Raw genomic sequence first — 23,033 nt, 5'->3', positions numbered from 1 at the left:
CATTTTATCCAACGTTGTTGGCTTGATGGGACCAACAGAGGAAAAAGAGAGAAAACACTTTTACATTGTGTGAAATTACTCTGCTAATGTTGTGCGATTGTAGAGATGAGAAGGGCAGACAGACTGGGGGCCGCCACGGGGCTGGTTGCTCCCTGACAACGTCCGTCCTCTTGCAGGCTTATTCTTATCGGAAGGTGAAAAAAAAAAGAAAAAAAAAGTAAATGACGAGTCTGTGCTAGCTTTTAGCTGCACATGTTGCTGTGTAAACTAAAACCTCATGAAGGGATTAGATTACCATTTAAACAACAGGAAGCATTTTTATCATAAAGCCTGTGGTAACCTTTACACCACACTCAAGCTACAGTATAATGACTGCTGTCTGTTGCGCAGTGACATATTATTCCAAGTCATGTCTGTGGTTACACTAATTGCTTTTTCTTCATGTGAAATTTGACATCTGGTAGCTCTAGGTGCAAACCCTTGCAAATCATTGACCAACGCTTGAACTATCTCCAGTTTGAGAAGTGGCTTAGCACCACAAACTTGTCTCAGTTTAGCAGCCAAAGGGTGGGGTTCTTCTATTTGCTCAGCGTAGTAACAATTTGCTAAAGGGATTTGCTCACCTGGCTACATTCCCATGGGAGTTTATTGCTTGAATGACTTATAGAAACCACTTTCGGTGGTCATCATCTTCATCATTTTGTAACGGTGGCAATAAGGTTTTTATTTTGTTGTTGTTGTTTTCTACAGAGATCTGTTACGGATAGGTGTGACATTAGCCGGGCACCAAAAGAAGATTCTCGGCAGCATTCAAGACATGAGACTGCAAATGAACCAAACGCTGCCCGTCCAGGTCTGAAATGGGGGTTGAACTGTTCCACAGAGAGCTAACCGACGACCCTAGACGCCTGATCATCTCCACTAATCAGATGAAACTGGCTTGCAGTGCCTCGGACAACTTTTTCTTTTCCATTTTCCTGTTTCCCTGTAACGACTGCATTATTTTACACCCAACAGGATTAGATAAGATTATTTTGTACTTATTTTTAAGAACGGAGAGGAAAGCCCACATCCCAATGCCTGCCTCACGAGGCTCCGGCATGGGATTGGCGATTGCATGCGTGCGTGTGATACTTTCTTTTGCGAGGCTGGCTGGGATCTCTAAAGCCTCCCATAATGCATTTCTCCCTGAAACTGACTCTGAGGGACAGACTCTCCTGGATGGACTGACATTGCTTATGGAAGAGAAACTCTAATAGTACGCATAACTTGAATATAAAGACAAAAAAAACTGAAAGTGAATATAAATTCACAAAGCGTGTGGACACGAATCCCTCCAGTGCTAGCAGATGTTCTATTGTGCGTGTGATTTTGTGCTTATTCCCCATCTTCATATTGAAGGTGTTTTATTTAAGGGCACATGCCTCAAACGGACAGGAGGGAGAGGCACAGCCGAGGGCGAAAGATCACGGATGTCGCAGGACCGGATTTGAGGAAGTTGCATTTGTCCACCAGGTTTAAACTGACAAAAGGACTTCTTAGAATATACCTGGTGAACTCAGGATGCTTTCATAGTTCAGCTATGTTTTCACAATTTCACTTTTTATTCTCTTTCGTTGTTTTCCCTGTTTAGTTTCTGTTCCACGATGGATTGACATTTAGCTGGTCATTAACCATTATGTCAGGATTTTTTAGCAGTTAGAAAAGAGAAGGACTGTGATAACTTGTACTACACTGTGATCAATAAATTTGCTAGCACTTTATTTTACAGTCCTGTTCCCCATGTACATACTATGTACTTATTATAGCAATTACAATAACTGGGTAATAACTAGGTACTAAGCCTGAATCTACCACTAAACCTAACCTTAACCCATGTAGTTACCTTATATTACCAGTACTTTTTTTTAGGTAAGTACACTGTAAGTACATGTGCTGTAAAATAAAGTGTAACCATAATTTTAAATCAATATATTTGTCTTTTTCCAGGAAAAATATCTAAGCATCCTTACAAAAGATTACAAAATGGTGCAATATATTAACTTGTTTTCAGAGAATATATCTATTTTTTGGATTTTTTTTTTTATTATTTTTTTTTTTTATTGTTTCAAGACTAAATATTATAAACATAAGGTTAAAACATAAAATAATTGTCAATTGGGTAAGAAAACAAATCTAATGAATACTGTTTTGTTTCTCAAGTAAATGTATCTTGCTTTAAGAATGTTTAGCTGTTTCCTGGATATCAAGACAAAATACTTTCAGTGTAAAAACAGTGCTAATCACTGACCATCTCTAAAATGAGTGTGTGTACGTGTCAGGATGACTATGTTGCAGTGTGTGTGTTTCTGTGTGTGTGTGTGTGTGTGTATGTGTGTGTATAAAACAAAAGGAGAGTATAAGGATTATGCACACAAATTCTGTAGATGAACATTTCAATGCACAAATGCATGAAACAATTTGTGAGGAGCTCCAGATACATTATATATCATTACTTACGATTCAATGATATTATGTGGAGAAATACCAATTTATTGTGATTTTTATTTTAACATATCCCAAGAGGCCAAAAGGAATGATTAATGTATCTAAAGATCAGATATAAATTTGAATCAGTATACACTGTAAAAAAAATTATATGATCAACATATGTTTTGACATTGCTTTAACTCATCAAAAATAAGTTACGCAATTTTCAACTTTTTTATGTTATACAAGATTCATTTTTTTTTAAGTTTTAAGTAATTTAAGTTGAAATTACTTAAACATCCAAGTTGAATGCACTTAAATTTAAGTTGATTGAATTTAAGGCAGCAACTATTTTTTTTTTTTTACAGTGTATGCTGACATTCAAAAAGAGACATGCAACAACAACAACAACAACAACAACAAAAGATTTTAGAAATTACATCATGATGTTTATTTGCTGAAGAGGAAGTGCATTGAAATTGGTTTAAGAGAAATGAATAGAGGTGTTGAAGATCTCATGAATGTTGGGCAGATCCCTAGTAAATCTCTTCAATATTAAAGCTAAGCCTTTCCGTCACCACCACAAAGAGAAACTGTTAGTACCAATTATTTAACGTATCCTTTTGTAAAGCTCGCTCGCCAAGCGTTTCGGTAATTTCTAGCAATCATATTTTTGGAATTACAGGATTTTCCGGGGGTGTTTTCAAATGAGATCTTCAGTTACAATGAAAATTCATGTTTGTGCTCTGCGGGCGGCAGGATACGTTACACTTCCTGAAACTCTCGGTTAGTCTTCCACATTTTTTAAGCCTTCACCTCGCTCATCTTTGTCTTGGCGAATAGGCTGTTTACAGCCTGGCAGAGACGGATGACCAGCCCATTTCGGTTTTTGAACTAATGGATTAGTTACCCCACTTCAAACAAGAAAGACGTACAATATGCAAAACGGTAGCATATCTGAACTAAAGCTAGAAGCTAATGTTATTACCAAAATCTGTATCTAGAATAGTGCGTATATGTTGCACTTTGGGGTAATGGTATATATTCTGCAGAGTACTCCTCTGTTTGTGGTTTTGTTTCATAAGTTCACAAATCATTTAATGGTTCCCTCTTTTCTCAATTACAAGAGTTCCATGTAATATAAGCGATTTTATGATGACAGACATTATCTTTTTTGATCTTGATATGTATATGAACCCTGTTCCTTAAAGTTCCCCGTCTTGCACTGCTACTAACTTACAGAGCCGTCCGGGAACTAAACGTAGCTGCTTTTCATCATGTCTGACGGTATATTCTCTCATAACTGGATTTGAGTGTGTGTGTGTGTGTTTGTGTGTATGACTGTATTTAGGTAAGGTGCTATTGTCATTGTTTTTTATCGCAGCAGTTTTGGAACACAACTTGCATGATTTCTGTTCAATAACTCTGTGCCAATCTCGGACTCTCTCTTTCTCTTCCCTCCACTCCTTTCCTCTTCCTCTGTGACATTTTTGAGTTTCGAAGTTACTCTTTTATATTGAAAATCAAGCAAAAACAAAAAAAAAGTTTTTCTTTTCTCACATCGCAAATCACTGACGTTCAAAAAGCAACATGTCTGCTGAGTGCTGTACTTATATTGAGAGAAGCAAGACACATTTCAAGATATTTTCTTTTCTTGTTCTTTTTTTGTTTTTGGAAAGCATTGAGATGTATTTAATGGTGAAGACAAAAAACAGCGATTAAATAATGCATTCTTGTAGAAATATTTTTAAAAAACCCTTTTGCAATTAAATTATTTAAGAAATACCTGCGTTTGGTGAGTCTGTTCTTGCGTGGTTTACTTCATGGCTCTTCTGTTGAAAGTTATTGTGTATCGACATGTTCAGTTGTTGAAGTCTTCAATTTTTTTCAGGCACGTTGGGGCCACAAATTCTTGTTTAATTGAAAGGCCTGAGGATTTTTATGACCATCCTCCTCTATAAAACATTCTGCCCTGTGTTTGAGCGTAAGGCTTTGATCTTTACAGGTCAGGGAACCTGCCTCGCAGATACAGACTGTGAGAAAGTATGTGGAGTTCATGTGTTGTTCAGACGGCTCTGGACATTCAAAATGGAGAATCTTCATAACTGCCGACATCTAGGCCTTGAGGTTTTGTATTATACTTTAGTCTGAATTGGTTATCTTAGCAATATGTGCTTTTATGGTCTTCATAAGTATGCTACTGGTAACTATAGAGGGCTATAAAAAAAATAAAAACATGTAAACATTGGCCCCAACATTTTTAGACACTTAAGTCACACTTAATGGTATCCTACGTATTTAGAATGTTGGTTTCATATGTTTTTTTGGTAAACTTTCATTTTCAGCAAAAGATTAAATAGAATATTTAAAAATGTCATGTGGTGTAACCGCCGAGTAAAAACATCAGTAATGCAGTAGCATTTTTTTTAAGGCATAATGTTTTGTTGTTTGTTTGTTTGTATATTTGTTTTTGCAAATATCATGAATTGGTCATTTGTGGTAATTCAAGTTTTTTGGACATTGAATCACATTATATTTTATCATCTAAATTAGCCTTGCCTCGTCATAAAAAGGTCAAATTATTTAATATTTTAAAAGATTGATTCTTTTCTATTATATAATTTTTTTACTTTTACTCGTGTGTGTGTGTGTGTTTGAGTGTGTTTTGTTTTGTCATATTTTGTTTTGTTTTGTCGTGTCTTGTCTTGTTTTGTTTTTCAGTTTGTCTTATATTTAGTTTTTTTCTTGTTTAGTTTAGTTTTGTTGTTTCGTCTTGTGTCTTATATTTTGTTTTGTTGTTTTGTTATGGTTTTGTGTTTTATATTTTGTTTTGTCTTTTGAGCTTTGTTTTGTGTTTATATTTCTGCATGTTGGTTACACAATTTACCACAAAAAAAAAAAGAAGAAAAGTAAAATATTAATAAGCATTAAGCATCAATATGAATGCTTTTTAATTTATTTTTGAAATGATGAATAGATCTGGACAAAAAAAAGTGCTATTCCATTGCATTAGATAAAATATAAAGTAGTGTTTGCAAACAAATGATGCTGGAACTTTTTTCCAATGACTAAGAAAACAAGGGGGACCAATTCTTGGTCTTTACATACTTAGTCCTCTTACTCGTTCTCTTGTTGTGAAGGAGCTGTGTGCTGTTGCACGCTTTCTCCAGGACTGTGGCGATGCGCTCAGAGGTCCTTAAAAGGAGGATTACTTGTTTGTTGCCTGCGCAGAATGAAGAGAGGGAGAGAGAGAGAATACAAAAGAAATCTTACGACACCAAACCCTGTTCCTTGGGCCGCACCAGATAATAGATTCAGTTAAGCAAGCCCTGACAGATATTACGGGGCAGGAATGTGATGACACAGTGCTTGTATTGTGTGCTATCTCTTGATTTGCAATGGCAACCAGTCTCTGTCAGTCTCTGCGGTGAGAGCCGTGACATTACAGTGGCTGGCGCGCACACAAGAGCCGTTGTCAGATTGGAAAGGGAAACAGAGGTGCTTCCAGACGGAGCAACCGCACATCCTATATGGCAAAATGTTTTGACAGCAGCAGACGTGAAAGGCTCTTTAGACCAAGAGATAGCGTTTGCGCTGATTTATGTGCTTACAGAGCCGTATTGCTTTGCATTTGCACTGTTTCAATAGTTTATTCATCCTTTTGTGCAGAGGACAATCCCAGAATTCACTCTGACAAGCTCGGTGAAAACCTGAATTCAAAATGGTGGAAGGGAGAGAAATGTTAATTGTAATTATCAAGAAGTATCATTAAAATACTTTTTATTAGTAATTACGTTTGTAAGTGCGTCCCAATTCACATACTTGCACACTATTTATGGCGTTTTGTAGTATAAATAGTAGTGCGTTCACATTGAAAATTCCAAAAAGAAAAAGTGCACTTTAACTACACGGATGATGCGCTGTTTACACGACACCGTTTGCAACTAAAAACTTAAAAACTTTTGTGCGTTTTGGCCGTTCGTTTACACGACAACAGCGTTTTTGGTGCCTGAAAATGCTAACTTTTGGAAAACGGGTTTCAAAGAGCAAGTTTTTGAAAACGGTCTCCATGTAAACAACATAAACGTGAATCTCTGAAGACGATGACGTCATGCACATGCGTATTACGTGTTCAGTCTATAGTGTTTCATCGCCATCTACTGGCCTGGCAGCAGAATACAGCGTTTTTAGTCGTTTTTTTTAACGCGGAAATCTCAAAGGAAAAACTTCTCCATTTTTTTATGCGTTTTGGCCGTTTGTTTACACGACAACAGCGTTTTTGGGTGCCTGAAAACGCAAACTTTTGAAAATGGGTTTCAAAGTGCACGTTTTTGAAACCGGTCTCCTGTTTAAACAACAAAAACACGAATCTCTGAAGACGATGACGTAATGCACATGCGTATTACGTGTTCAGTCTATAGTGTTTCATCGCCATCTACTGGCCTGGCAGCAGAATACAGCGTTTTTAGTCGTTTTTTCGCGGATCCGTGTGAATGGGGATCGTTTTGACAATGGTGTCGTCTGTACGCGGAAAACTGTACGCTTGTTATTAAGCGTATCGTTGTCGTGTAAACGTACCCTAAGTGTGGAACGTTGGACACTTAACTGTCGCAGCTTTAATTACATAGCGGAGGGGGGGAGGAGCATCAGAATCATTGAATGTTGTTAGCTTAGCACCATGCTAACATCAATCTCTGCTGGAATCCATTGTGAGTCGAGCCTCATGTGCACATCGTGATATTTTGCGTGATAACCTATAAAATTATTATAAGACGGCTTTTATGAATCTTACGTCTTATGTCTTACGTCAACATTTATAATGCATTATAAACGCAGGCTTCACAGACAATTTCAATAGACCGAGCTTTACCAAGCATCCTTTGATGAATATTGTGGACCATGTGTTGGTTAAAGAAATGATCAGTACAGCCTCAGAAAATACAGAAAGTACAGAGAAAGAGAGAGAGAGAGCAGCCTTACACCTCCCTCCCGGCAAAAGCCTTTCTATGTGTTCTTTGCTCTTATTCCCATTAGATTCGCCTCGTTCTCCACCCACTCCTCTCTCCCCCTCACCCTGTTTTCATCCTCGCCCATCTCCTCCGCTCTAATCCCTTTTTTCTTTCTCTCGCTTGGTGCAGAGGTTCGGCTAATTGGTCACGTCTGTGCCATGACACGGGGACCTGACATAATTGTTGGACAAATAGTGTGCCGTTTAGCATCAGGCCTGTCTCGGCTAAGCAACATGCAGACAGCAACTGACTGGAAACGCTAATTACAGGCCCAGCGCCACAGCGTTTAATTGGGAGAGGGTTCCCACAAGAATGGGGGTGTTTGTGTGCTCATGTGTGCCGTTCAGAGAAGGAGTTGACAGCGAACTGTGTTCGCAGCGGAGGCCGATGCCAAGACCAGGCAGAAAATACATACGTTGTTCCATATGGGAAATTAGTACACAAGAATGATATATCTGCATCATTAAGGGTTTCAAATGTTTTTCCAGTGGTCATCTGTCGAATGCTCACAAATCACAGGTCTTATTATGCACTATTTCATATAGTGTTTCATTAGGATTTCTGATAGAACAACCGCAATCTTACCAGGGGACTTATAAAATGTGTTTTATTAATTCTTGTCATGTCTTCAGTTCCGAATTTGCCACGATTAATGAGCTTGAATGCGTATTTTGGAGGACTGTTGATTCAGTCTAAGTTAAACTGCAGAAGGTGTTGGCGACATTACACTCGTCCTCTGGTTTCCCATGTCATTGAAAGTCGGAAAATAGGACTTTATCTAGGCAGGGATCTCTGGAAGCAAGGCTTTTCTCCATTTTGACTTTGGAGAAGGCCCCACTGTACTTTCCCATCGACGTCAAGCAGGATTATCCCATTCCTACCTCCAACCCCCCAAAACAATTCTGTTCGCCTTGACTGATCCATCCAAAATGGCAGCCTGCACTGACAGTGGTGCAACAAGCAAGCCTTTGTTGAGATCTTTGAGCGCAGCTGCGCACCCCAAACTGGATTAGCTGGCCATGCACTGTCATTACTCAAACAATATATTAATTATAAGTCTGGAACTTGTCAAGCAGGCTATTTCTACATGTTACATGTATTTTGAACCAGTAACCAATTACTTTAATTACCCTTACAAAAAAAAAGAAGAAGTATACTTCAAGTTCATTTTAAGTAAACTTAAGTTCAAGTATATTTTCCAAGTATACTCTATGTAGGAATTAAACTAAAAATTTCAAACTTCTATTTCAATACTTCTTGGGACTAAATTGGCCCACTTTTTAGTTTATAAAAGTATACTTTTAAGTGTTTCTGGTAGACTTAAGTGCACAACTCGTTTACATATAAGTTTTTCTTTTACATCGCAGTGTCCGGAATTGAATATTATATATTCCCTACTATATAGTACGCGAAAAACAGTAGGCCAACAGAGTAGTATGTCCAAAAACAGTGGGCGAAAAGTACCCGGATGACCTACTACTTCTGCTGAGATTCTGAAGTGTGCGTTCGATTACTATCCCATGAGGCCACAGGAGAGGATTTATCAATGGAGGTGAAGAGACGAAACTGACGCTGGTTGGTCACATGATACTGACAACATGGCGGATGTAGTACGTGCGAATTTCATTCATACTACTCACATTCATACTATATAGAGCATACTTTTTTAACGGTCGCAAAGTTCGAATTTAAATGTAGTACCTACTCAGACAGTACGCGATTTTGGACGCAATATTTTACTATATACTTCTAGCCCACTATTTAGTTTAAGAAGTAAGTAAAGCTTAAGTTAAGTTTTATTTAAGTGAACTTAACTAAAGTAAGTAAGTTTAGTAAGTTTTCTAAAGTAAGTAAGTTTTAACCTAGAGTAAGTTTTCTTAAAGTGTAGTTTACTCACCGTGGAATAATTGTAATTAAAATCAGCTAAATGTTTATCTGTTTCTATGTAGAAATCTGTGATTGCAAAATTATCATTTTCTTAAGTATAATATTAAGTACAAGTATTGGCCAAATATTCTTCAACTCTTTTGTATACTTGTCAGTATAAGCCAAACATTCTTTAGTATAAATTGGTTAAGTATATATTTGATAAGTACTGATAGTATACTCTCTTAAAGAAGTATACTAATAGCAACTTATTTTTGTATGGGTATTAAGAAGGGAATATTGTATAAATATCAGATTATATTGCTTATTAGTGTTTCTGTGTGTATTATCACTATAAGTATTGCATACATTTTCAAACAAACCCTACACCTATTCATTAAAACTGTAAGTTGTGCAAGTTTTGCTCTTAAGAAAATGTAAACAATTATAAAATATATATAACATATAAAAAACGAATTGTAGACAATAGCTTGTTATTGAAAACCAACACAAGCTTTTTACTATGCAATGAGCTACTGTTATGTTACTAAAAATGCTGTCAAGTTAGTGATATATATATATATATATATATATATATATATATATATATATATATATATATATTTTTTTTTTTTTTTTTTTTTTTTTACTTTAACATGCTTCTTATGCGCCGTGGTGTGAACATTTTTGAGACAAGCGCATGAACTTGAACTTTCAGTTCCTTTGATGTCTATACGTGAGGAATCTATTTAATGCTTGATACCTTGAACTGCTAACCGAAATATTATTCCCACCTATGAGGACTCCATCTTCTCTTCTGTTGTCTTTTGATAAAAATGAAAAGCCACCTGACCAGCGCAGTGAAAGATGACCTTGAGATATGTGGGAACGCGCTGTCCTGTTTTTATATTATGTTTTGCGGGTGGAAAAGGTTAGGCTGGGAAAGTCCAGTTAGCGTCTGACATCTCATTAACTGAGCGATGATATTTATCAGTCTTAATCAAATTTATGGCAGACATGCCGTGATAATTTCCCAGCGACCACAGTGTCCTCTCACACGTCCTTGATGGGTATAAGAAATGCCACCAAACTTGAAGTATAATAAAATATTGAAAAATAAAAATATTTTATAAAGGCAAAATATACAGTTTACATAAATACTAACATGATAATTTTAAGGACACCTGATTTTTCCTCACCTATACGTGTGTGTTTGTGTGTGTGTGTGTGTGTGTGTGTGTGTGTGTGTGTGTGTGTGTGTTTTGACATATATAATGATTAATATTATATTTTGAGCTAAATATCCTCGTAAGACCAATTAATATGCCCAAGCTCTTTGGTGTTTTGGTCTGCACTTCAGCCTCAAGTTTTCTACATTTGTAACTGAGTTTTGTTTTGTTTTGTTTTGTTTTGTTTTGTTTTGTTTTGTTTGTTTGTTTGTTTGTTTGTTTTGTTTTGTTTTGTTTTGTTTTGTTTTGTTTTGTTTTGTTTTGTTTTTGTTTTGTGTTTTGTTTTGTTTTGTTTGTTTTGTTTTGTTTTGTGTTTTCTTGTTTCCTTTCATTTAATTGTATTTCCTGTGAGACAGCTTATGGGTATAGTTTTTGTTAATACTGTTTTTACTATACAGTTATAATTGTACATGACATTAATGCATTTGCTATTCTTATATATATATTCTCATTTGATTTATCATTTCTTTATTTATTTATTTAATGTGTAAGCTTGTGTGTCCTTCAAATGCTTTCATTCAGCACAGCAGGGACAAATACTAAAACATTCAAGGGAAATGTGCTAAGTGATGCAAATAATATGAATAACCTTTGCTCAGAGCTTAATATACTGTTATTTATAAATATAATCAGTTATTTACATGTCGTACTGTAGATGTGGAAACACTTTACAATACGGTTCATTAGTTACCTACCTTAGTTAACATGAAGTAAGAATGAACAATACTTCTTCAGCATCTATTAATCTTAGTTAATATTAATTTCAACATTTACTAATACGTTATTAAAATCAAAGGTTGTATTTGTTAACATTAGTTAATGCACTGTGAACTAACATGAACAAACAATGAACAGCTGTGTTTTTATTAACTAACATTAACAAAGATTAATAAAGACTGGATTGCTCATTGTTAGTTTATGTTAGTTAATACAGTAACTAATGTTAACTAATGAACCTTATTGTAAAGTGTTACCATAGATGAGAACCCCCTTTTTAGTTGGAATGTAAAACCTCACCTGCAACCAAGCAAATCTCTTCATATTGTGCTCTAATATCCACATAACCGGGTCTTTCAAAATGTCCCCAATATTGTACAAATATATCACCATTTATAAAATGGTTAGTTCCGTCTTGATTCTGATTCTAATGTTTTATTCATGCTAAAGCAATGGAATTCACTATTTATTAGCGAAAACTACATAATTAGCTACCAAGTCAGAAAGATGTCATATTTTATAACCATTCTTGTAATGTGTATTAAGTTGAATTCCTAATAAGTGCAAAATAGACCTGCTGTGACCAGGTGGCCCAACTAGCACAACCCTAGCCTTCGGTCTGCATGAAAACAAGTGATTTTAGTTTCTCTAATGCTAGTTGACAGCCAGACAAAGGCGATAACAGTGGGGGTGTCTGGGGTTGTGTGCTAACATTTCTGCAGCTGTGTGAATTGGATTGGGAGGTGTTTTTACGTTCAACAAAGTGTCTCCTCATTACACTTCACACTTTATCTTGTTCGTCGCTGACCTGTAAACATCACGAGCTGTCGGGAAAACAAAGGACGAAAACAAGGAAAATGTCTCGACCTTCGTCGGAAATCGCCACGTTCGCCGCTAACAATGGCAGTACGAATGCGGGTGAACGTACCAAGTGGGTCATGTGAATGACGGTAACATTTACCGATAGGTCAGCCGCAGCTGCGCTTTGGTCACGTGATGCGGGGGCGGAGTCTGTCTGAGCGCATCCGATTGGCTCACGGTGGCCGAAATGTGACTCCGCCCGCGGCTAGACTGTGACATAATTGCAAGCGGGGTCATAGAAAGGACAACGCGAGAATGTTGCATTATGGGAAAGCACTGGCGGGCTGGTTGGGGCTGTGGTGAGTTTCAGGTCAAACTATTTTTTTTTTTTTTTTGCTTTCATATGTTTTTATCAACATAAAAATGAAATGCATAAATGGGGATATTTCATACTTTTATAAAGGTGAAGCATTATTTTTTGGCTGAAACATGCACATTTAAATGAAGACCAAAATAGAAAAAAAAATAATAATAATTACAATAAAAAAATACTGTCCCACTTTATATTAAGTGTCTTTAACTAATATGTACTAATATTTAAATACAAAATTTGATATAATGCACTTACTCTGTACATGTTTGTTAATTGCACTTATATTCAGTATTGTGTGTAATGCATTCATTAATTTCTGTAATTTAATTATTCTCCATTGAAAAAGTAAAGTAAGAGATTGCTCTTATTTATTTATTATTTATTTTATTTATTTATTTTTTAATTACAATTACTTCAAATGTAATTGCATTAACCCTCTGGTACTGTTCGTGTGTCTGTTAAAAATGACTCTTTTTTTTTCTTTTTTTTAAAAATCATTTCAATGAAATGATTGTACTATATTTTAGTCCGATAATCTTTTTTTTATTATTATTTTTTTATTTTATTTATTTTTTTAGGGGATTTTATGGTACTAAATTATATTTATGCAGTATTTATAATCCATTTATTCACTTTTTGAGGATACAATTATTATTATTAGTATGATTATTATTATTATTATTATTATTAAGGTAAGTACATGGCAGTCGCAGTTTCAACGTTCCTCACATGGAAGTGTGTTCTTATGTGTATGAATCCATGTGTGTGTATGTCATGGTTCAGTTCTCATTATTATTAAACCATCAACGCATTAACACTACTGACAGTGTGTAACTGAAAGGGCATCAAAACACACTTACACTCGTCAACAAGAACATTGTTTTATTTAATTTCATAATTACTCACTCAAATTACTTTTTTAAGATTTACTTATGGATTAAGAATTTTGAATTACAAAAAAACAAAACAAAAACAAACTAGAGCTTAATAAAATATTGTGTATAAATGTTAATGGAACAAGGGAATAGACCATTTAGTTTATGTGATTTTTTACTAAATGAATAGTACGAATCACATAAACTGAAATTGTCCATTCCCTTGTTTTTGTTTTTTGTTTTTTGTTTTTTTTGTATAATATGAATAATTTCTAATTGATTAATCAATTCAATTTGATGTAATTTTACTATAGGTCTACAATTGAAATTCGTAGATCTTAAAAAAAAAAAAAGCTTACATTTAAAAACTTTTTTTTTGAGTGTTCCTATTGTTTTTGAAATATGTTTGATGTTACTTCCAAATGTACTGACAATAATTTATGGTAAACTAAAATATACTTTAATGTCATTTCTGTTGAAACTTGTATGTCATAAATTGAAATATATTTGTAATTACGTGTTTGTAATGATGAAGTTGAAATTGTAAACATTCAACATTTAACTTTTCATTAATGTAATATAAAACAACACACTACAGTTATATTTTTAAAAATTATAATCAAGTATTTTACATGTGCTTTAGTATGTCAGTCAACATATTCAAATAAGTGTATTATTTAAAGCACAACAAAAGATTATTAAAACAATTATATATACAGTGTATATATATATATATTATTGCACATTTAATACATTTAAGTGTGCTTAAACAAATACAACAACCAAAAAATTTTGAGAAAAAAAAAGAAGAAAAAACACTTCTTTTATCTATTTAAAATTCAATGGGGTCCAATATGTTGCTGTTTTGGATCTCATTGACTCTCATTGTACAGACAAAAGCAATCTTCAAAATATCTTGCACTTCACACTTTCTTTCCCAATCCATCGAATGTTTGGAATGTGTTTAATACCATGATCATTTGCCCTGTGCTATTGAAATTAGTATAGCGAATTATGACATTTCAATGTTATTGACTTCTGAAATTGTAGTATCGTGACAATCCAACACACACACACACACACACACACTTGATTTCTCCTGTACACTCAGGTAATGAGGTTCCTCTGCACAAATGGATTGATTTGACGGTGCAGTCCGATGCCGATTATGTTAATGCCTCTGTGCCGTGGAAAATGGGGCCAGTTTAAGAGCCTTATTTTTTTCTTTGTGCCCAAACTGCTTTGTTCAGTTCTAACTGTCTGTCTCTCGCCCTATGTGTGTGTCTCTCTCCCCGCACCGTCTGTTTGATCTACTGTGACGATAACTGCTTAATCCACACGGCCACCAGCACCGACTGAGAGGTCACGGATGGGTCATATTTGCCAGAAATAGCTTAATTGGTGCAGAACGCTAATGTGGTGTTTAAGTGTGTGTGTGTGTGTGTGTGTGTGTGTTTCTCTCTGATATCCTGCAGTCCCGTCTCTTCCGGTTCTTTTCTCTCTGTGGCTCTCCGGAGTCATGATGCGCTTTCGGCCAGTGTGTGTGTGGGATGCAGCGGATGTTTGGAGCACTAGAGAGCGTTCATTGTTATTTCCCTCATGACAAAACTGGCCAAAAACATAACTTCTATTTCAGAACAATCTATCTATCCATCCATCCATCCATCCATCCATCCATCAATCCATCCATATCTATCTATCTATCTATCTATCTATCTATCTATCTATCTATCTATCTATCTATCTATCTATCTATCTATATATGTGTTTGTCTATCTATCTATCCATCCATCCATCCATCCATCCATCCATCCATCCATCCATCCATCCATCCATCCATCCATCCATCCATCCATCCATCCATCCATCCATCCATCCATCTATCTATCTATCTATCTATCTATATATGTGTTTGTCTATCTATCTATCTATCCATCCATCCATCCATCCATCCATCCATCCATCCATCCATCCATCCATCCATCCATCCATCCATCCATCCATCCATCCATCCATCCATCCATCCATCCATCCCTCTCTCTCTCTCTCTCTCTCTCTCTCTCTCTCTCTCTCTCTCTCTCTCTCTCTCTCTGTCTGTCTATCTAAAAGGACTAACTAACAAAATCAATATTTCAGTAGCCTACCCATTTTTTTTTATCCAATTTTCAATGCTTTGACTAAAAAGCCAAAGTAAAAAGAAATATAGCCTATGTCTTAAGTTCAAGTTTTTTTCACAGAACATCTGATATAATGGAATAATATTCCAGAGTATTCCTTATAAATTGTGAAAAACAAAGAGTAAATTATGCAACACAAAATAACAAATGTGACCCTGGACCACAAAACCAGTCACATGGGTCATTTTTTTAAAATTGAGATTCATACATCAACTGAAAGCTGAATAAATAAGCTTTCCTTTGATGTATGGTTTGTTACGATAGGATGAAAAACAATATTTGGCCGAGATACAACTATTTGAAAATCTGGAATCTGAGGGTGCAAAAAAATCGAAACACTGAGAAAATCGGCTTTAAAGTTGTCCATTTATGTTGGCGATTGTGCTGCATTCACTCACAAAAATAATATATTTACAGTAGGAAATTTACTAAATATCTTCATGAAACATGATCTTTACTTAATATCCTAATGATTTTTGCCATAAAAGAAAAATGGATAATTTTGACCCGTACAATGTATTGTTGGCTATTGCCACAAATAAACCCGTGCGACTCGTGACTGGTTTTGTGATCCAGGGTCACATATGAACAAACGCTGTTACTGGTAAATGTGTTCTGCGGCAGCAAGCACACCAGAATCAGCTCTTCTGGTGATGAATGCGTTTCAGTCAAGACTAAAATGGGTTTGTCCACGTAATTGCTCTGAAGGAACCCCAGCCAGTTGTCCAAAAGATTGGAAACTAAGAACTACATTTCTTAAAAAATTAACCTTGATAAAAATGAGTTCTATTCTCAGACGGGTGTATATTTAATCTGCATCCACTTAAAGGCATCAGGACGGTGTGTGTGTGTGTGTGTGTGTGTGTGAGGGCTGCTCACTCTGTTGGAGACTTGTATACACTGAAGCGAAAACTAAAATATTCATGACCTGGGAGAATAACCCTCAGAGCTAACCAGCTTTACTTATCCAACACCTTGACCAGTCGACACTGTAAACAGATTCGAAGAGAACCGAAAACACACACAGTTTGGTCAGTCTTCAAATTCTGGCTGTTATGCCCACATAAGCATAGTTTCTTGTTAAATGACATGCGAACTTACATATATCATGCTGTTGGCCACAATAAGCAAGCTAACATTCAGTATATTTCATTCAATTTAAAAATATAGATCATTTAATCTACTGTATATATGTTAGCGTCTCAACAATAAGCGCCATTTCTGAAGAGTGAGGGAACTCATAACATGACATAAGAGTCAACCCGTGATGAATCAAACATCAAATAAAGCAAAAACAACATGAAGAAACAGTAAAGTAGTCATTAGGTGATTCATAAGCAGAAGTTATTACTCCATCACCAGCTCATGACGTGGTTACACTTTATTGTAAGGTGTCATTGTTACAGTGTAATTATATTTTTAACAACATTTACTTGCTATAAGGTTAGGGTAGGATTAGGATTTGGTTGAGGGTTAGTTGCCTGTAATTATGCATAATTATTATTGTTACTAGGTAATGTAACATATGTAACAAGGACACTGTAAAATAAATTGTTGCCCATGACGTCATTAACAACAGTCCTATATTGTTGAACCAATGATCAATTAGTTTCCCCAACGATGCATCGTACTATGGTACACTAAAAAAAAAAATAAAAAAAAAAAGTGTTACATTTACGGTAAAAAAAACGGTAGCTGTGGTTGCCAGAAACTTACCGTAAAAAATGTGTGTGAGGGCTGCTCACTCTGTTGGAGCCTTGTATACACTGAAGCAAAAACTAAAATATTCATATACTAATATCTGTTTTGCACCATTAATACACTGACAAACACTAATCAAAGTGGTGATGAATATAAAGAAGCTGCGCAGTGTCATTCACAACACTGAACACCATACTGGTAACACACATGAAACAAAAAAAAAAATGCAATAAACATGAATTTAACAACATTACATGTAACATAAAACCCTAAAGTACATAACTGATTAGAAAAAAAACTAACAAAAACTATGAAGACAAAGTTATTTCAACAAAAATACATAAAATGTGAAGTGTCACGCAGGGAATTGTAGGAATGTCAAATTACGTTTATAAATTATACAATGACTTGTTGTTTTTCACAACCAAAAACGGTATTTTACTGCTAAATTACATTAAATGTACGGTTAGATCTATCACAGTTATTAACCGTATATAGTACTGAAACCTTCAGTTAACCAATTAACAGTTTTTCACCGTAGCATTTTTACAGTATTTTACCGTTAAAATCATAAAATCGTAAAATCATAAATCGTACATAGCTCTAATATATCGTACATAACCTTTGATTTTATAGTCTAATAATTACCATTTGATTTAAATGTATTATTATTATTATTATTAATTATAAGGTAATAAAATAAATAAATAAAGTTAATGAGCAAGTTACATTGTTGCATGGGAAACGCATGCCAGGTTGATTTCTTGCAAAGTCTGGGAATTCAAATCAAAGTCTTTTCGTTATTAACATCAGCAGTGGCGGATGGGTCATTAATGGGCCATGCTTTCCGAAAATATCCAAATTTGATGTATTTAACGTATCTTGGCTTGACTTGTCGCGCTGATCCACAGAGAGCTGGTTCATCCGGCTGAAAGCAGCAGGCGGACAGGAGAGGTCACAGCCCAACAGAAGAGGTGTCGCTGGGTCACCCTCCAGAGGACGACCCTTCAACCTCCACCGCCTGAATGTGCTATCTCCCGGCGGGACGTCGTGTTCTCCCTCTTGCCAACAGCCGAGCCCTGCTGTGGCCCGACACAACCTCCGCTGACATGCACTAACACCCTGCTTAACACGGCTCCCGGTGCGTGTCCAGACAAGACTTCCTGTCAGCCCACAGCTGCTCATTGTATTGGAAATGAAATAAACACACTCACAAACTTCATTATGTTGTGATGCAATAAACCGCAGGCGTGTATGACTCAGAATACCTCTAAGGTTTGCTTTTATTGTACTGTATTGTATTGAAAGTGGACTGTTTAAATAACTTGAATGATTCATCTGTGCACGTGCTTTAAATAAAAAAAGAAGAAAAGTTTTGTTTCTTTTAACTTCAACGCTCTGACGTCAGATGCTCGTCCACGTTTACACGCCGCCGACTTCTATTGAGTGTTCGGAAACTTGCCTGACAAGTCACGATGAGGTAATGAGGAGGATTATTATTGTCTCTCAAAGCGTGCAGTTTCTGACGTGTGTAGCACCTACAGCTCTGCGGAGATTTTCAACAACGCTCTAAATGACTAAATGAATAGGCCTAAACCAATTCATTTTGCATAAAGAAACAAAGTCTATTTATTTTATGAAGTCTAAACATTATCAGAAAGAAAGTAGTAGAGGATTTATTTTATAAAGTCTAATAATTACCATTTTTCAAAGGTATAAAATAAATAAACAAATACAGTTTGCACAAAGAAATAAACTAATTTTTTTAGACAAGAATGACAATTAACTGAGAATGACTAAATGAAAAAAAATAATTTTGCATAGAAAATCTATTTATTTTGTATATAACAAAAAAAACATTTTTTTGTTTTAAATGTATTATTATTAATTATACAGCCTAAAACAAACAAACAAACAAACAAACAAACAAACAAACACATGCATGCATACATACATACATACATACATACCATACATGCACACACACACACACACACACACACACAAATACATATATATATATATATATATATATATATATATATATATATATGCATATATATATATACACACAATACTCTAAATATATAGTAAAATACATTATTTACATTATGTTATTTAAATACAAATTGTTGTAAAAAAATGCAACAATGTTGTAATAACAATATTGTAAATAATAATTTTAAATGTTATTAAATAAACTAAACTATGTTTAATAAATAAAATATTAAATACATATTGAAGTGTCCTACTTGTAACATGTTCATTGCAATAAAAAAAAATCATTGCTAAAATAATTGTTTTGATAAATAAATATTAATGAGGGATGCAAAAAAAGAAGACTAATTCAATAATTTTATGTAATATCAGAACACGACCCACAAACCTCAGCGTTAGTAAATCTGACCCAGACAGGGAAAACTTCCTGAAGCTGCTGTCTGGAATAAAATATGAATAAAGACTTTGATTACGGCAGCCCTGCTCACATTTACTGGCCTATGTTTGTGAATTCATCGACTTTCTATGACTTTTATAAAGGCAATGATTCAGGGCCGCTGAGCTGATCCTACAGACTCAACTGAGAGAAAGTGCAGATCTCGCTCTGTATCTGTGCTTTTTGTGCTGTCTGTGCAGCCCACACACACACACACACACACACACACACACACACACACACACACACACACACACACACACGTACACACACAACTCTTGCCTCTCCAGTCCTAAGGCATATTCTCAGACTTCTGAAACTCCTTGGCTCAGAGGAGATACAGAGATGCAATAGTTGGGTTATATCTGGGCCTAGGCGGGGAAAAGACATCTATCAGACTCTTATGAGGAATGCATTCAATTTATTTCACCGTATTTCAAGTCATCCCTGCTGCAACCCATTTAATGTACAAGATATTATGTGTTTGTGTTTTTAAATGAAAATGTATGTGACCATTGTAACATTATTTTCAGGACAAATAAATATATTTTAATTAATATTTTCCCAACAAATGATATAAAAAATGCATAAATAAATAACTATTCTGGATTAAAAAAATCCAAAAACTATATTTGAAATTATTTTGTTTAAACACAATGTAAAATGTAACAATTTAAAAAAAAAAAAAAAACTGAACACTAATGTAATCAATTTCAGACCATTAAATACAACAAAACAATATTATCTTTATTGTTACCATAATTAAATTATAATAATAATTATTATTATACAGATTTCTATTACAGTGAAAATTACTGTAATTTTTCATTGCAACATTATTTTCAGGACAAATACATCTATTTTAATTAATATTTTCCCAACAAATGATACAAAAAATGCATAAATAAATAACTATTCTGGAATGTTAATTAAAAAAAAAAAAAAAATCCAAGAATTATATTTGAAATTATTTTGTTCAGACAACAAATTATTATCTTTATTGTTACCGTAATTAAATTATAATAATTAATAGTATTATAAAGATTTCTATTACAGTGAAAATTACTGTAATAGTTTAATAATTCTTAATTAAAATAATCTTAAATTAAAGGCAGTACAACAATTACTCTCACAATATTTACACAATTTAAATAATACTTTTGCATAACAGTAAGAGAAATTTGGCCTGAAATTTGCGTAATTGTCATGAAAACACTGTCAGAAAGCAAATAGTCTTTGTTTTCTTAAACAAAAAATAAAAATAAATACTTCACGGTAAAATCATTTTAAAGTGAAGTGTGTACTTGTCAGGTTTCACAAGATTGCCTATTTCACAACGACAATCAAACCTTTACTCCCTACAGTACATACAGTAAATCTGATTCACTTGCCAATAACGCATTTTCTTAGCTCTTCATTTTCACATTTCTATCCCGGTTCGTTCCGACAAACTGCTTTCATCTGTTCTGTCGTTTCTCAAAGAATGTGCGTTTCTCATTTTTGTTATTGACAGATACCTTTGTTACTCCTTGTGCTTTTAAGGCAAAGGCTTAGTTATTGTCTTAACTGCCAGCTCTTCATTTGAGCACTTGTTGAATGACTAAGCATATTTGTATTGCTAAAGCCCACCTCCAAAAAGCAGGTTTGAAAAGACATAATAGTTCGTGACTGAAGAATAAATATCAGTGTGGGTAACAGCAGTTTGCTTTGCTTTGATGGTGAGTGACTAAACCTAGCCAGATATCAGCCGAACCAAGTATACAGTCGACTTGCCTTCACTCCGTCATTCACTTTAAATGTGTACCGAGTTGAACAATTATTACGTCTGAAAAGCAGGTGTCTCGTCTTGTGTCTTACTTCAAAGTCCATGACCAGCCTTTGATGTGTGTGACGCTTATGCTACATGTTCAAATGTTTATGGTGTTTGTTCAAAACGAGAAAAAGCAAAAAAAGAGCAGGTGCAAAACATGTAAGGTGGATTCATTCATTGTTTGTAATCTGTCAAGCTAGCAGACTAAACAAAAGCATTTGATGTGGAGTTGCATTAGCGGTGTTGAAAAATAGCTAATTAGCTAAAAGTTGTAGCGTTATTCACTACAAAGCGCAAAAGTAGTTGTTTACAAAATAGCTGCAAAGGATCTAAGTTGCTTTGTAGTGTGAGACAACACAACATTTGAGCTTTTATGCAATTATATTATGTGACTTAAATTTTTGAGTACAATCAACTTGGATGTTTAAGTCATTTCAACTTAAATTGCATTAATCTGACTTGAAAAATGAGTTGAATGTTGTATAACTTAAAAAAAAGTTGGTGATTGCTTAACTTATTTTGATGAGTTAAAGCAATGTCAAAACGTATTGATCATATATATATATATTTTTTTTTTTTATTATTATTATTATTTTTACAGTGTACATTATATGCATGTGTATATAACTTGACCCATTTATCTGCCGGTCTAAATATAGTTTTCCCAACATTAGTTTGCAACATTCTCATGAAAACAAAGGCCACATCGCTTCATGTGTCTTATCATTCACAGAGGCAGAAATGCCAATGTGTCATTTCTGATACAACAAATGTGGGGGAACTTTGATTGTGGGAACAATATGAGGAACAAAGACAGTGTGTGAAAGCCAGCAGCCGAATGATCCCGCTTTAACGTTCCTCGGAGAGCGTGGTGTGCTGGATCTGGACTCTGTTTGAGTGTGTGTCGCTCGGCTGCGGCTCAAAGCAGATGCTTAGCAGACGACTCTGTTTTCTGACAGCCGCCGAGGGCTTGTGGGAAAATAGTGACAGTGGATCTTGGACGGGAAGCAGAAACAGATACCTCGAAGAATCTGAAAACGTCAGCTTTTTTTCTTTACTTTTCCCCCTTACTTTTGACAACCTTTCAACTAGATAAAAACAAGGTAACACTTTATTTTAAGGTGACGTAGTTACATGCTACTACATGTACTTACTATAGTAATAACAGTAAATTATGCATAATTACAACTAACCCTAAACCTAACCGTAACTCTATGGTAAGTACATGTAGTTCTACAGTAAGTACAGTACTTATATGAGTAAGTACAATTTAAATACGTCACCTTAAAATAAAGTGTAATCAAAAACGAAGCTAGATAATATATCTTAAAAATATGTTTCTTCCGTAATGCTGACTGTTTGAAAATAAAAACTTTTTTATTATTTTTTATTAAAAAAAAAAAATAATCATTGTAAAAATATTGCCAATAGGGACTAATAATAATAATAATAATAATAATAATAATAATAATAATAATAATATGTAACTATGTCTTACATTTATTTTTCATCCCTTTTGGCAAGTTGTTGTAAATAAATAAAATCATTTAAATAAATAAATTAATATGTTTA

The 23,033-nt window shown here is 34.7% G+C and overlaps 1 protein-coding gene across 10 annotated transcripts in view; it reads left to right on the top strand.

Moving 5' to 3' along the window:
• Positions 1-4,254, top strand: part of ephb3b (eph receptor B3b) — a 53,093-nt gene extending 48,839 nt beyond the window's left edge. For all 10 annotated transcript variants that reach the window (XM_084117305.1, XM_084117308.1, XM_084117301.1 and 7 more), the window contains one exon: positions 751-4,254. In XM_084117305.1, coding sequence (XP_083973431.1) covers positions 751-859 — 109 coding nt within the window. In that variant the 3' untranslated portion in view covers positions 860-4,254. The remainder of the gene's footprint in view (positions 1-750) is intronic.
• The last annotated feature ends 18,779 nt before the right edge of the window (positions 4,255-23,033 follow it).

The sequence above is a fragment of the Abramis brama genome (genome assembly GCF_963993115.1).
Source record: "Abramis brama genome assembly, chromosome: 6".
In the NCBI taxonomy this organism is placed as follows: domain Eukaryota; kingdom Metazoa; phylum Chordata; class Actinopteri; order Cypriniformes; family Leuciscidae; genus Abramis; species Abramis brama.
The sequence above is the reverse complement of the archived record's forward strand: the minus strand, read 5'-3'. Positions and strand labels throughout refer to the sequence as shown.